Source organism: Momordica charantia (genome assembly GCF_013281855.1).
Source record: "Momordica charantia cultivar OHB3-1 chromosome 9 unlocalized genomic scaffold, Mcharantia_2.0 BLBB01000009.1, whole genome shotgun sequence".
In the NCBI taxonomy this organism is placed as follows: Eukaryota; Viridiplantae; Streptophyta; class Magnoliopsida; order Cucurbitales; family Cucurbitaceae; genus Momordica; species Momordica charantia.
In genome coordinates, this window is record NW_028275167.1 from 2,355,105 (window position 1) to 2,370,543 (window position 15,439).

Sequence of the window (15,439 nt, forward strand, 5' to 3'; positions counted from 1 at the left end):
TAAGATATTAGTGACTTGTAATGATAAGTTTATACAAATTCGAGCTTTTATAGCATGTACTTTTATACTATTCAAATACACTGAACAAATTCATACTTCCTAAATCTAAATTTACTTAATTAAGTTCTGTTTTTTTTTATACTTTCAAGTTCTGTTTTTTTTTTTTTTAATACAATACTTGAAAGTGGAAATTTGAATTCACTGGTTAGAGATAATGAAGAATACAACTTGTTGATTCCAAGTAATTAGGTTTGGATCGACAAATTTACAAGCTAATTTGATATTAGGTTAACAATAATCAATGACCAATTAAAAGAAGGAAAAAAGGGGCAATAATGAATAATTTAATTTTTCCCTTGAATTGCCCTTTCTTCGACAACATTTCCGTCGTTCAGTATTATCCAGAGCAATCGTGAAGGTATCAACGGAAGCTGAATTGGACTTCGTTCCCGCGCTTGTCTTCCAACAATGTAGCATTCTCTTAGGGCTTCACTTCCATTGATTCTCCCGTCTGCATCCACTCCATGGCCTGCGAACGCTTTCACAATCTTTCTTCCTCAATTTATTCGTCTTCTCCATTCCCCAATTCCAGACTCGGAATCCTCAAGCAACGAAGATGGCGTCGCCCTTATCCCTCCATATCATCTCAAATTTCAACACCGTCCAATTTTCGAGGTGACGAAGACGAGGATTCGAAGAAAAACAGGCTGAAGAATTTCCTTAAACTCTCTGTAACCCTCACTATAGTTTCAGCCTCTTTTCCTATATCCAGCGCCCATGCTGCTACAGCCGCCAAAGAAGTGAAGGAACGGAGGCGTGGAACTAAGAAATCTTCCGCCAAAAAAATTGAAGCTCTTTCGCCTCAGGAGCTGATTTCATGGTCGCAGGGACTTCCACCTGTCTCGAACCGGATTCCCTACACTGAAATCCTGGATTTGAAAAGGGAGGGAAAAGTTAAGCATGTGATCAGAGTTCCTTATGGATTTTTTAGGCAAAGGTCGGAGCCGGTAATGGTGGTTCTGGAGGATTCCAGAGTGTTGAGGACGGTCTTGCCGTCTGGGGAGAATAATCGAAGGTTTTGGGAGCTGTGGGATGAGTTGGGGATCGATACGGTTTGTGTTAATGCATATACACCTCCAATAAAGCCTCCAGATTTGCCTGCTCCGTATTTGGGATTCTTGTTGAGAGTACCGGCGTTTATGTATTCCTTTGTTAAACCGAAGAAGGAATCAAAGAGGGCTGCAGAGATTAGGCGTGTAAGGGAGGAGTTAAAGATGGAAAAGACTGTTGAATTGGCGAAAATGAGGCAGGAAAGAGAGATGATAGAGAAGGCATTGAAGATGCAGAAGAAACAGGAGGAGAGGAGGATTAAGAGACAGACAAGAAGAAAGAAGGAGGAGGAATCATTGCGTGAGGCTAGAAAAAACTACCAACATATGGCGATTGTGTGGACAAATTTATCCCGGGATTCGAATGTGGCAACAACCCTTGGTTTGGTTTTTTTCGTTATTTTCTATCGAACAGTGGTGTTCAGCTATAGGAGACAAAAGAAGGATTATGAGGATCGATTGAAGATTGAGAAGGCTGAAGCAGAGGAGAGGAAGAAAATGCGGGAGTTAGAAAGGGAGCTGGAAGGTATTGAGGGTGAGGATGATGATATTGAGCAAGGAAAAGGTGAACAAAATCCTTACTTGAAGATGGCTATGCAATTTATGAAGTCGGGTGCTCGAGTTCGTCGGGCTCATGGCAAGAGGCTGCCTCAGTACCTGGAGAGAGGTGTGAATGTGAAGTTTGAGGATGTCGCTGGACTTGGGAAAATAAGGCTCGAGCTTGAGGAAATTGTGAAGTTTTTCACACATGGAGAGATGTACCGGAGAAGGGGTGTAAAGATTCCAGGTCAGAATTTACTTTTTAGCGCATGAACCTTATTTTTAAAGGTTTTTTTGAACTAAAAATGCGATTTTCAGGGTCCTAATGAAGATTAAGCTATGTATGGGTAGCTTCCTGCTTCAAAAGGAAACACAAAGTAATTGGAGATGTTTCATTAAATTACTCTAGGCTTAATGTTTATTTATCAGGTGGTATTCTGCTTTGCGGTCCTCCTGGAGTGGGGAAAACTTTACTAGCAAAAGCAGTTGCTGGTGAGGCAGGGGTTAACTTTTTCTCCATATCTGCTTCTCAATTTGTGGAAATATATGTCGGGGTTGGTGCTTCTCGTGTTAGAGCCCTATATCAAGAAGCAAAAGAAAATGTATGCCTGTCCTTGTATGCTCAGCTTCATTCTATTCTTTAAATTTCTCTTAATAAAAGATTCCATTGTCTCCGTTGTTCATCTCCATTATTTGAACACTCAAGTCCGCACTGAACTGTGGTTGATACTACTCTTGGTGGTGCTCGTCTAATGTAATATATGATCTCTCTGATCTAACTCTTATAAGGTTTCATTTTCCACGTCCACTTTCTTGATCTTCTTAGTTTCTCTATTCATTTGTTATAATTTAAAAATTCTCTTGATATTAACATTGTCTTCAATATTATGTTGGTCATGTAGGCTCCATCAGTTGTTTTTATTGATGAGCTAGATGCTGTTGGGAGGGAACGTGGTCTGATAAAAGGTTCTGGAGGGCAAGAGCGTGATGCTACTCTTAATCAGGTTTCTGGGCAAGAATTATTAGTTCTGCAATTGTGAACTGGAAAGTCCTGCGTGGTGCTTAATGGTCTCTGTGTTGCTGCTGCTTTGTGTGTTGCAGCTTCTTGTCTGCTTGGATGGATTTGAAGGGAGGGGAGAAGTGATCACTATCGCTTCTACTAATAGACCTGATATTCTTGATCCAGCACTCGTGAGACCTGGACGGTTTGATCGAAAGATTTATATTCCTAAGCCTGGACTTATTGGTCGCATTGAAATTCTCAAGGTAACACAGTTTTCATCTCTTTTTATGGTTTTGCCGTTTCACAGATTGCATAGACTTAGATGATAGTAGATTTACAATCAGAATTCTATGAGTTCCCGAGACTCATATGTTACTATTTTCTTACGTGATTATAGGTTCATGCACGAAAGAAACCTATGGCTGAAGATGTTGATTATATGGCTGTTGCTAGCATGACAGATGGAATGGTTGGTGCAGAACTAGCGAACATAGTTGAGGTTGCTGCTATAAATATGATCCGTGATAGCAGAACTGAGGTACTATGCTACTTGGACTCATAGCATACTTTTGTCATTTATTTACGAAAAAGAAATACAAAGATTTCATCATATTGAGTTCACTGAGAATCTACTAGTGTTTCACTTTCCAAAGAATACTGAGTTCAATGTGTGTATATCCTTCTACCAAGTTTCCATATTGTCTCCGGAACAGGCAGTCTTGAGTTTGCGTAGTTTTGCTTTATTTTGGTTGTTATCACTTACCGTAAGATGGAAAAATATGGTACCATATCCCACCCAAGAGGATTACAAAAATGACCTCCAATTAGCAAAGATTTGAAACAATACACAATTACAAAAATCTTTCAAAAGAGTGCCCCAAGTAGAAGCAAAAAGTCTAATTAGATCCAAGAAACATGGCAACAACAGTCCCTTGAACCTCCACTGCATTGGACCAACTAATCCTAGCTTCGTCAATTAGTAGGTGCCTGAAATAAGTTGGACAAGAGATCATACTAGCTTGATGCAGCAAGAGGGCTGAAAAAGAAAAGATGTGCTTGATCCTTCACTCCCTTATTACACGTGAAGGACCAGCCAAGGCAGAGCAAGAAATTTGGTGTTTTTTTTTACTCTACAGTCAGCACCTATTCAGCTTTTCAAGAGCAAAGATCCCCACAAAGAATTTTACCTTTTTGGAAATTTGAGCTTTCCTGATGATATTTTCAAAAGAAGGGCAAGCCTTCCTCTCAACGAGATTGGGCACCAAAGATCTAATAGTAAAGGCTCCACTTCAAGATCAGAAATATTTCTTCTAAAGTTGAGATCCCACCCTTCAAAGCCTCTGACCAGCATTGGAAGATAAGAAAGATTTTGGATTTAGCCACCCTATAGAGCCTCAGGAGGGCTCCTTGAAGAGGGGGGTATTACTGAGCCATGGATCTTTCCAAAAAGGAACTTTGTCTCCCTTGCCAACATCAAATCCTTACCATTCATCAGCCAACTTACAGCAATTCACGATGGAAACCAAAGGGCCTTTGAATCTACAGGGACCTTTTGGAATAGGGATCCATTACTCATAGGAAAGCTGGTATTTGCTAGTGATGATGTTCCTCCACGACACATTTTTCTCATTCATAGACTGCCAGCCCCATTTTGCCAAAGTGTTATATTTTAACCTTTAAGATTCCTTCATCAAGGCCACCTTTGAAAATGGGAAGACAGGTAATTTCCCGGTTAACTAGGTTGGTTCCACCCCCATTCTTAACACCTTTCCTGAAGCCTTCTCTAAAAATCTTTTCTGAATTCTTCACTTCCTTCTGGGACATCTAAAAGAGGATAGATAATATAGATGGATACTCAAGCATGCATTCACTAGTCATCAATCTTCCTTCTTTTGAGAAAGAATATTCTTCTGTTATACCTACTTGTCAGATATCCTGTCGTTAACACCCAAAGGCATCCCCAAATAGTTGAATAGCCAAGTTCCTAGTGCACAACGCCAAGGGCAAGAATGGACTATACTATTAACCTCTTCTTCACTGACATTGATCCCGGTAATAGATGTCTTGACAAGGTTTATTTTCAGACCGGAGAAAACCTAAAACAGCTTGACTACTGCATATAAAAATTGCTAAGCTGACCAGAATCATTTGTGGAGAAAAGAAGTGTGTCACCTACAAAATGAAGATGGCTTATATGGATAAGATCTCTACCTATCGCCAAGCGTCGGAGACACCTTCTCCAATCCCTTTGTCAAGAAAGCTACTAAACACATTCGCAATAACCACAAGGAAAGGAGCACCTATTCCTTTTATAGATATTGATTGGTATTCTCATAAATTAAAAAAAAAGATATAGATGGGTATTATTAATTTTTCTCTTCCATTATTTTCTGATTTTATGATTTCCTATATAAGTATTTTGAATTGTCCACACAATAGATTTTCTATCATTTTATTAGGAAGAAATTCTCTGATTTGCGCAGATTACTACCGATGATTTATTACAAGCTGCTCAAATTGAAGAAAGGGGGATGCTGGACAGGAAGGAAAGAAGTCCCGAGACATGGAAGCAAGTGGCCATTAATGAAGCAGCAATGGCTGTTGTAGCAGTGAACTTCCCCGATCTTAAAAATATTGAATTTGTACGTTCTTGTTCATCATTTAAAATATTGAATTTGTACGTTCTTGTTCATCATTCTTTTTTTAAATTTCACGTATGAATATTTTATTTCATGCACTAGCATAACCTACAATCTTGACATTCTTTATTCTGGGAGTAGATTGAGCTGTATATAACCTGAATAACATTAGGAAGGAACAAAAGTAATCTTTGTAACAGCAATGAATTACCTTTTCAAATATGGTTCTTGATCAATTTCTGCAGCAGCACTTTTACTTGTATAATCAGGGAACTTGTGGTACCTTTTATCGATTAAGTCATACTCGAGTCCTGACTGTCACCTATAGTGAATATGTTGAACGATACTTTCATGACTTCTCAGTATGTTTGTACCACATTAGCAACACAAACCACACATCTGGAGTAGAACGTTTCGTAGATGTAACCATTCTCATTGAGAATTCTTCATTTTTATGCCCACTATATTCTGAAATCTAGATGCTGTGTTAGTGTACTTGATACTTGCTATATTCTTATAATTTGAACCTGACTCCATATCTGGTGCAGGTCACCATTGCACCTAGAGCTGGTAGGGAACTGGGTTATGTTCGGATGAAAATGAATGCCATAAAGTATAATGAAGGAATGCTTACGTATGACATATTTCTATTTCTATCTCTTTCAGCAATTCTCTCACCTGTTTCAAACACTGTTACGATTTGTGTTTTTATGAAAGCTATTCTGGTATGTAAAAAGTCCTCGAGGGTGGTGCATTCTCATGAGATTTTTTTGCTTAAGCATTCTCATGAGTTGCAGTCCGTATTATTGTTATTATTTTTTACTGCACTAGTTTTTCCGTTCAAAAGATTTCTATTTAAAATGCATAACAAAACCTTTATCAATTCATTTTTCGTATTTCTTACTCACGTAAATGATTTCATGCAGCCGCCAGTCCCTCTTGGACCATATAACTGTTCAACTAGCACCACGTGCAGCAGATGAGCTTTGGTATGGGGCTCACCAGGTACGATACTTGTATAATTGTCAAAATATTGTTGTATTGGAAGCTATGTAACAATTTTCTCACCATCACGTCGTGGACATTCTCTTTACACAATGCTGAATTGGATATTGAAGCAAATTGAAGGAGAAAACAGAAGCTAAGTAAATGTAAAATTTGCTCGCTTTGGTGTCAATGTTGAATTAATACATGCATTGAGAAGCGTCTCCAGGCACCCCTTTTTTTTTTTTAAATATTTGCGGTTCACATTTTTTTCCCTGCTGATTTTTCAGCAGAGATAATTATGGTTAAAGCATGATGTGTTTAGAATTTCAGTATCAGGTTGGTGAATTCTACAGGATAATAATGGATAATAAGCTGATTAGTCAACTTTCTTGCTGCACCTACCGTTTGGAGAATCTCTCTTTTTTTTTTTTTTTCCAAACCTCCATGTCCCCTTGCTTGCAGTTTGCTTTTTTTAAATTGTCTGATTTAAGCTGGTGCAATCTATTATGGATTACAGTTGAGTACAATCTGGGCTGAAACGGCAGACAATGCTAGATCAGCTGCAAGAACCTTTGTTCTTGGAGGCCTTTCTGAGAAACACTATGGAGTATCCAACTTCTGGGTTGCAGATCGAATCAATGTACGCCCTCTTTGAACCATGAACCTCTTATAATATCATATGTGTATGTTCATAGTTGATGTAGACACCGAGGTGTTAAATCTCTAGGTTTCAATTTTATGAAAACGGAGGTGGAAATATCGATGTCAATGGATATTCGTAGAAAAATTAAGCATTTCCCTTTTTTAAAATTATATTAAAATTTATTAATATAAATATTATGTTGTGATATTTCGTTGATATTTGTACAATTTGTCAATTCTATTGCAATACTGTAGAAATGTTGACTCAAAACTCATGTCGATCCAAATTCATGGACATATAGAAATGTCGACACGTCGATGAAAATTTAATATCTTAGTAGACACAAGGTTATATATTTCAGAAAGATAAAAAAGAGAGCGTACCTGTAACATATTTATGATTTGTATGGTTGCCATTTCCAGCTTGATGTGACCCAATCTTGTATTGGCAGGATATTGATTTGGAAGCTTTGCGGATTTTGAACGTCTGTTATGAGCGTGCGAAAGAGGTACCATAGCTTTTCTAGAAATCTAATATAGAAACAAAGCTAAATATATGTTTTACTCCCTAATTTTTAGGGGTTTTTTTTTTCAAATTCGTCCTTCTTGTTTAAAAAACTTTAATTTTAACCCTTTACATGCTAACAATTTTCAATTATATGTTTTCTGGAGGTGAATATTATAATTAGCCAAGCTTACATAATATGATACTTAGAGTTGATATAAATTTGGAGGAGTAGTTGGGCCACTAAGAGAAGGAAGATTCTGCAAAAATCTGGACTCTTTTTATCTTAAGCGGCTTAATTTCTAAGTTTATGGAATCCTTCGTTATTATGTCATATAAGTTTGTCACTAGTAAATTTTAACATTCACCGATAAAAAATATATAATTGAAAAATATTAAAACATAACTTTTAAAATGATAGAGACTAAATTAAATTTAAAAAAAGGCAAATTATTTAGCCTATGAACAATGCCACATATTTCTTATTAATTATTAATTCTAATATCCTTGTTTCTTGTATTAGATCTTGCAACAAAACAGGACGCTCATGGACGCAGTGGTTGATGATCTTATTCAAAAGAAAAGCTTAACAAAACGTGAATTCTTCCATTTGGTCGAGTTGCACGGCTCCATTAAACCAATGCCTCCGAGCATTATCGACCTTCGAATCGCCAAGCGGACCAAGTTCCAGGAGGAGATGATGAAGATAAACCAGAAGAAAATAGCCATAGGCAGCAGCTCGTGAACAAGGATCCCGAAAACCATTGCCATCACTCTTCTAAAACTTGAGATCATGGGTTCACAAATATATATCAGTGACCGTGTAAGTCATTGCCTGAGCGGGAAGCCACAGAGAGCTGGCTGCCGGAGGCCGTTTCTTCCGATCAACTTCCGGCGAAGAATGTGTATGAAGATTGGATAATCGATCAGTTGGAGGGCAAAAAGGTGCATGTTTGTTAGTTTCTGTTCGATTTTACCACATCTGAAATGTAGTTTCTGCGTAGTTCACAATTTTTATTGCACAATTTCTTCTCCATTTATAGGCTGTATCTTTTCATGTAATCCATTCTGAAGCTGCAGGTGATTTTTTTTTACTACTTTAAGATTAATGTTACTCCGCAATAAGTTGAGGCTTTCAAAATATTTTTTTAAATATAAAATCATTTATTTTTCTTTTTTATGGATGTTAGTTGAAAGCATAAAATTTTTTTTAAAAGGGTATTTTCGTAATTTTGAAAAGGGTGTAATTTATTTTCGTAATTTCGTAATTTTCCAGTTTTTTTTTGGGTTATAAAATCAACTACTTTTTTTTATGCATGTTGGTCGAACGATAAACAGACGGTTTGAAAATAAAAAAAATGTAAAATTCGTATATAATTCTTAAAAGTTTTTAGGTGTCCTTTTATTTAGTTCATCCAACCATGTTATTTTATTCATCTATTTCATTTACTGTCTTATATCCCTAAAACTACTAAAGTAGAGTGCGATCTATGGAAATTTATTGTGTTTTGTTTTTACCATACTACTGTACTCTTGTAAATATTTACCGCGTGTTTTTTCTTTTATTTATTAAATTTGTATTACCACTCCAGCATAGATTTTATTAATTAATACATAAATTCGGCTCTGTTTTTTTCTTTTTTTTTTTTTTTGACTTCGTATTCGGCTCTGTTTGATTACTTAGTAAATGTGATTATCTATTATACATATGTGTAACAATATAAATATAATGCATTAATTTTATTTTTTCCGAACATAATATCGAAATTTCAAATTTCAAATCAAACTAGTTTCCTTTCCTACCAACTTTGCTACCTTCTTTAGACATGTTTTACTTCCAGGTTGAAAGAAAGAGTTTTTTTTTTTTTTTTTCCTCTTCTTAATATCATATTTTAGATTTGGTTAGTTCAGATCATAGTTTTAAAATAAGCAACTATTCCTTTTCGAATTTGGCCATTTGTTTAATAGTATCCTATAAATAGGAACGAATCGACGTGATTTTCCACGCGAATCCCTCCAACTGGCGTAACTGCCCACTTCCCATCCCCCTCCACGCGCCTCTTTAAAGCCCAAAACCGCCCACCATTTCTCCAAACTCCGCCATTTCCATTTCTCCCTAACAAAACAATGAAGAGATCTACAAACTCCATGGCCGCCGTCTTTTTGCTTCTCTCTTCTACTGCATTCGTCGGCGCCGCCGCTTTCCAGTTCCGAGTCGGCGACAAGATGGGCTGGCAGGTCCCTCCCCCCAACAACTCCGATTTCTACGATCAATGGGCTTCCATCAACCGATTCCGTATCGGAGATTCTCTCTGTAAGATTAATAATTAATGTGTTCGTCAATTTTTGAAGCATCATTTTCCCTAATTGGGTGTGTGTTTGTGCAGCGTTTGAGTACCAAAATGATTCGGTAGTAATGGTGGAGAAATGGGATTATTACCACTGCAATTCAAGCGACCCAATTTTGGCGTTTAACAATGGGAAGGGCGTTATTAAGCTTGACAGGCCCGGCCCATTCTACTTCATCAGTGGCTTTCCCGAGCACTGCAAAAACGGCCAGCGCCTCCTCGTCGAAGTCATGTCGTCGCATCTCGACGCGCCGCCGCGCTCCGCTGGTCCGCCCGAATCTTATGCCGACGGCGCCCCTTCGCCCTCCGCGAGTGCTGCCGGAGCTGCTGCTCCGGTGACCATCCTCCTCGTGGCTTCTCTTGGAATAATCTTCCTCTTTTCTCAATAAGCTTAATTAGCTAGTTTTAGACTATATTTTAGGTTTTTATTGCCGATTTGGTTGGTTTTTTTTTTTTTTTTTTAGTTTATTGTTGATTATTTGGATTTTATTGTTTTCGTTCCTATGGGTTTTAATGTTTCAATTAATGGAATCTAGCATTTTAGTTCTAGAGTTCGATGTGTTTTATTTTTTAGTGCCTAAAATTTGGGTTTGGTTCCTTTAATAAACTATCACTTTTGATCTCTAACATTTGAATTTAATTTTTGATTGGTCGTTACCTAATTCATTTCAGAGATTTAAAATGTATTTTACCTAATTCTTTATTATTGTTCATTTATATTGGTTTGTATATCCTCTATTTAATAGATGGGGGTAGATTTTGTTTAATAATTTAATGGGACGAAAAATAAGTTATGTGGAAAATAATGTAGGAATTTCGTTCCAAATGGTTGTGGTTGGAATTAAAGTCATTTTTCTATACCTCCTGTTTTGCTCCTTCCGAGAATGCACGACAGCAACTTCTAAACATGGGAGCCGATAAAGAGAAGTGCATCAATTCTCGGAAAAGAGGGACAACTTTCCCTACAGGATTAATTCGAGAGCTCCCAATTTGGATTTCAACACATTTCCTCAAATTGAATAAATCATAAATCATAACAACACTAATTAATGAGATTTAAGCCAAATCTATTGAAACTAATCAAGTCTGAATTTTTCTTAATTAAAAGATTGCAACCAAATCAATTTAAACAAAAAAAAAGCGTGAACTTTATTTAACTTTTCCTCATTGTTTTGTACATTAAGATTAAACACTAATTAGATTCGTTAAAACTGAGTATAGTTTGATATCCGTATGATATGTATATGTATACACATTATAATATAAATTAGAAACAAAAGTGAACTCAGAAGGAGCGGTATCCTCTTTTGTAACAATTCTCAATATCAGAATTCTGACTTTCCGTTACCACTGAATCTTCTTTACCTTCCCTTCTTCTTCTTCTTCTTCTCATGCTACTGAATTTAGCTTTCCGTACGTAGTGCTCAATCAACATCCCAGTTAATCCAATGAACACAATCCCCAAAATGCCCCCGCTCGCTGCAACAATTACCACCGGGACCCACTCCGTCTTGTTACCCTTGTGGGGGATGATGACCCAGACGCCGGCCACGTACCCCGTCCCCATAAACGACGCCGCCACCCATATCACCTTCTGCGCCACCGCCATTATCTTCATCTGCGGCTTCCGCCGGAACGGAATCACGCTGATCAGAACGATCACCACGCCCAGCGACGTGAACAGTGCCACGTCGTTGCACACCGTGAAAATTTTGAACGCTGACGTGTCGCCCACCGTGGACTGCCCGGCCAATTTCTTTTTGTCGTCTTGCTGGTACACTCCCCCGGGCGGGTTCATCCCGGCGGCGAACGTCACCGTCGCGATTAAAATCGCCACCAAAACGATGGTGTTTCTCGCGTTTTGGAGCGCCTCTGTGTACACTTTCACGACGCGACGTCGTTTTGCGCGGTCGATTGTAATTGGGGGTGGATGGCTCTTCTCGTCCACGTGGCTCCACCAGGAAGGGCTGGAGGGGGGACCATTATTCGTGGTTATTTCGGCGTCGTGTGAAGGGGAAATTTCGCCGCTCCTCCGGCCGCCGGAGAAAAATTCAATGTTCCGGCGGGCGCCGGCTTTGATTAGTAGGCTCTCGATCCGGCGATTTTCGGGAGTTTCGCGGGCCTGTTGATCGAGGACGTCGAGAGGGGTGTGGCCTCTGTAGTTTCGGGAATTTAGCTCCACCCCTGTTTTTCTGATCAAATACTCCGCTATCTGTCGCCGTTTTGAGTTGGATTCCGTTAGAAATTGAGAAATTTCTAAATAATATTTTAAGTAAAATATGTTCATTTCAAAAATATGTTTTTTTTTTTATAAAGTTTTTAATAGGGGTCAAAATTCTTAAGGTTGTGTATACGAAATGTCCCTTCTTCACTCAATTTTTTTTGTTTTGTGCTTAATATGGTCTTGGACATTAAATGAAATAGCTAGAATAATATAGCTTTAAGTGAAAGTATGAGAGAATTAAAAAACTAATTTCTCAATAACATGGACATATATATACGTTGCATCTAGTTTAACGTTCACACGTGTCATCTCTCTCATCTTTAGAAAGATAAATTATGTATGGATCTTATGAGCGATTTCTATCCCTTTAATTTTTTTAACTTAGCGTTAGTTTAAAATATGTGAAGAATAAGTGATTTATTTGTGAGTTTACCTCATGACGTTGTCCGGCGATGGCAAGGTGAAGAACAGTGTTGTTGTAGCGATCACGAGATTGCAAGAGATTGGTGCCATTCCAGGCATGGACCAAGTAAATAAAGGCATCGTAGCGGCCGTACCGAACGACGAGATGGAAGATGGTTTCCCCCTCTTTGGTGGAGTGGTAGAACGACGAAGTCACGGTTGACACGAAGTCTTCGAGGACTGCAACTTTGCCATTCATGGCGGCCAAGTGCAGGGGCGTGTAGCCATTGTTGTTGTATTGCATGGCCATGTTCACATCTGGCTGGAGGAGAGTCCAACCCATCTCTCTCTGCCCTTTGCTACACGCTATATGCAACGCCAAGTTTCCATTTGAGTCCGCCACGTGAGCCAGTTTCGGACTAGCGTTGATCAACTCTCTCACAACATCTGTCAGTAAATACTCGACAACTCATTGATTATTAAGAAAAAAAAAAAGAGAAAAACTAACTTTTTGTTTTTGCATTTCTACCTGTGTATCCATTCGATGCGGCGGCGTGAATACAAGATTGGTCGAGAGCGAGAGCGTCGTCGTCTTCCAAACAGCTGGAGATTCCAAGCTTAGCCAGTAAATAGGCAACCACATCAAGGCGGCCATTAGAGCAAGCAAGAAAAAATGGAGTCTGGTTCTCAGAGTTGCGTTTGCAAGCAACGTCAGGATTGGCCTCAAGAAGCATCTTCACGACATTGATATGTCCATGGCGGCAAGCTTCATGAAATGGCGTCTCCAATTTCTTGTTCTCAGCCACCACCATATCAGGACATGCCATGTCCACATGCCCCAATCTAGATGTCAAATGCAACCCCGTGTTCGAAACATCGTCGGTTTGGGTCGTCGAGTTCATCTCAATCGTCTGTAAGAGGCTTTTAAAACGGCCGTATTGTTTCGATGGAGAGAAGAACCTAGAGATATGAGGAGTTTAAAGCAAAAATGGGCATTTTATATCTCTTTTGAGGGCGTAGTGCATAAATTAAAGGTGAAATTCTTGGAAGTTTCGTGTTTTCAAGTCAGTGTGTGGAGATTTTTTGACGCTTGGATTCAATTATTTTGATTTTGGTGAAGGAAATGGGTATTTTCGTTGAAGTTTAGGAGTGGCCTTCAATATATGTTGCCTATGAAGTTGGGAAAGCTGTGGAAAATTTTGAGTTTGACTTTTGGCTCACACGGGAATTTGTTTGGTCGTGGTTGTAATTTACAGGAGGGGGACTGGGGTTGCACAATAATGTCGGAAAATAGATTGGAAAAAGAGGAGAGAAAAATAAATAAATAACACTCAATAATTGCAACTTCGTCTTCAATATTTTGAGATACATAGGAGCGAAGCCAAACATTCAACGAGTAAATTAAGATGAAAATGGTCACCATCTTTTCTTACCATGAAAAAATTATTAATATGTGTATCTCTTATTTTTTTTTTTATTCAAAATTTTTTATTTTTAATTTAATGTTGATAAATGTTGAAATTTAAATGTTATGGAAAGAAAAAGTAAATTTTAAAATTAAAAATTTTTGCACGCCCAATGGGACTCGAACCCACAATCGCTTGATTAGAAGTCAAACACCTTATCCATTAGGCCATGGGCGCTTTTGTTTTATAATATCATATACAACATTAACACATTGACTAAATAGTAGAAAAATTAGAACAATCAAATTCAATACTATTTTATAAATATTGTTATGTTGTTATAACCGATACCATTCTTTTAGTTGATGTAATTTTATTTAGTTTTTATTATTTATTATTGGTTAATACTAAATAAATGGTTATAATTAAAAATATTAACTATCAATAATAATAAAATTTATAAATATTTTTAATTAAAAAAATAAATATAATATTGTATTTGTAATTAATTAAAGTCTTACACGTTTGTAATGGACTCTAATCTATATTTAGTATCAATAAAAAGTAATAAAATCAATTAAAATTTATTCTTTTATATTTATTAAAAAGTATTATTATAATAATATATTTATATTTATCTCTTATTTATTTAAACTTTTTTATATATATAAATAAACAGAACTAATTCATATGAAATGAAGAAGGTGAGATAGAAAGTATTGGCAAATAAATTCGTTATTGTTTTAATTAAATTGTTATTACTAATTAGTTAAAAATAATAAATGAGTATACTTTAATTCATAAAAGAAAAAAAAAAAGGAAAAAAATATACTTGATTCTAATTTTCTTTTTTAAGTGAACAGAGATAATTGGGATAAAAAATGACGACCATAAGATAGAAGTAATATTGGCCAAAAAACAAAAATTATTAAAAAAAATCTAGAAGTATTGGCAAAAAGAATTATTAAAAAAAAAAACTTGAACTATTGGCAACAAAACAAAAAAAAAATGTAGAAGTATTGACTAAAAAATTATTAAAAAAAAATCTAGAAGTATTGGCAAAAAGAAATATTAAAAAAAAACTTGAACTAATTGGCAACAAAACAAAAAAAAATGTAGAAGTATTGGCAAAAAGAATTATTAAAAAAAATCTAGAAGTATTGGCAAAAGAAAATTATTAAAAAAAAAAAAGCCTACAAGTATTGGCTGAAGAATGTAAATGCACGCCCAGTGGGACTCGAACCCACAATCGCCTGATTAGAAGTCAGACGCCTTATCCATTAGGCCATGGGCGCTTCTGCTTGAAAATTTTAAATGTAAATTATTTAATAAATGCATATTTCCAATATTATAAATAATCTAAAAGCATTTGTCCAGTTTTAATGCTGACTGATTACGTGTCAAATAATTGTGTTGAGTGGAATTATAGATTGGTCCAATATTTGATTTAAACCTCCAACTTTTTAATGGATGATATATATATTAACGCTATGCTTAATTAGTGGTTAATTGTTGTTTATGTTTTTTTTTAAATATTATTACCTACTCCACTTGACAGACTACTATATTTTCAAAAAGGAAAAAAAAAAAAGAGTGAAAATTCAAACTTGCAATATTTATAAACTTAAAATGAA

The 15,439-nt window shown here is 36.7% G+C and overlaps 3 protein-coding genes and 2 non-coding genes across 6 annotated transcripts; 2 read left to right on the forward strand and 3 right to left on the reverse strand.

Moving 5' to 3' along the window:
• Positions 1 to 350: 350 nt before the first annotated feature.
• EMB2083 (AAA-type ATPase family protein) lies at positions 351 to 8,522 on the forward strand. 2 transcript variants are annotated; one of them, XM_022290959.2, is made up of 11 exons: positions 354 to 1,896; positions 2,079 to 2,251; positions 2,552 to 2,653; positions 2,751 to 2,915; positions 3,050 to 3,190; positions 5,136 to 5,294; positions 5,840 to 5,925; positions 6,218 to 6,296; positions 6,796 to 6,918; positions 7,373 to 7,429; positions 7,949 to 8,522. In XM_022290959.2, exons 1-11 carry the CDS (start codon positions 525 to 527, stop codon positions 8,168 to 8,170), a joined length of 2,679 nt encoding a protein of 892 aa, XP_022146651.2. In that variant the 5' UTR covers positions 354 to 524; the 3' UTR covers positions 8,171 to 8,522. The 2 variants fall into 2 exon arrangements, 1 of the variants encoding a protein (XP_022146651.2); XR_015786994.1 differs by lacking the exons at positions 7,373 to 7,429; positions 7,949 to 8,522 and having other exon boundaries at positions 351 to 1,896; positions 5,136 to 5,329; positions 6,796 to 6,859.
• An 842-nt stretch (positions 8,523 to 9,364) lies between these two features.
• ENODL7 (early nodulin-like protein 7) lies at positions 9,365 to 10,380 on the forward strand. The gene is made up of 2 exons (XM_088117905.1): positions 9,365 to 9,739; positions 9,813 to 10,380. The coding sequence occupies exons 1-2, from the start codon at positions 9,553 to 9,555 to the stop codon at positions 10,160 to 10,162; spliced, it is 537 nt and encodes a 178-aa protein (XP_087974031.1). The 5' UTR covers positions 9,365 to 9,552; the 3' UTR covers positions 10,163 to 10,380.
• A 517-nt stretch (positions 10,381 to 10,897) lies between these two features.
• Positions 10,898 to 13,705, reverse strand: LOC111022238 (uncharacterized). Its single transcript, XM_022299415.2, has 3 exons — positions 12,929 to 13,705; positions 12,431 to 12,846; positions 10,898 to 11,985 (listed from the first exon to the last, which is right to left on the reverse strand). Exons 1-3 carry the CDS (start codon positions 13,299 to 13,301, stop codon positions 11,059 to 11,061), a joined length of 1,716 nt encoding a protein of 571 aa, XP_022155107.2. The 5' UTR covers positions 13,302 to 13,705; the 3' UTR covers positions 10,898 to 11,058.
• A 264-nt stretch (positions 13,706 to 13,969) lies between these two features.
• Positions 13,970 to 14,042, reverse strand: TRNAR-UCU (transfer RNA arginine (anticodon UCU)). The gene has a single exon. It is a non-coding gene; the product is annotated as a tRNA-Arg (tRNA).
• A 985-nt stretch (positions 14,043 to 15,027) lies between these two features.
• TRNAR-UCU (transfer RNA arginine (anticodon UCU)) lies at positions 15,028 to 15,100 on the reverse strand. The gene has a single exon. It is a non-coding gene; the product is annotated as a tRNA-Arg (tRNA).
• Positions 15,101 to 15,439: the final 339 nt, after the last annotated feature.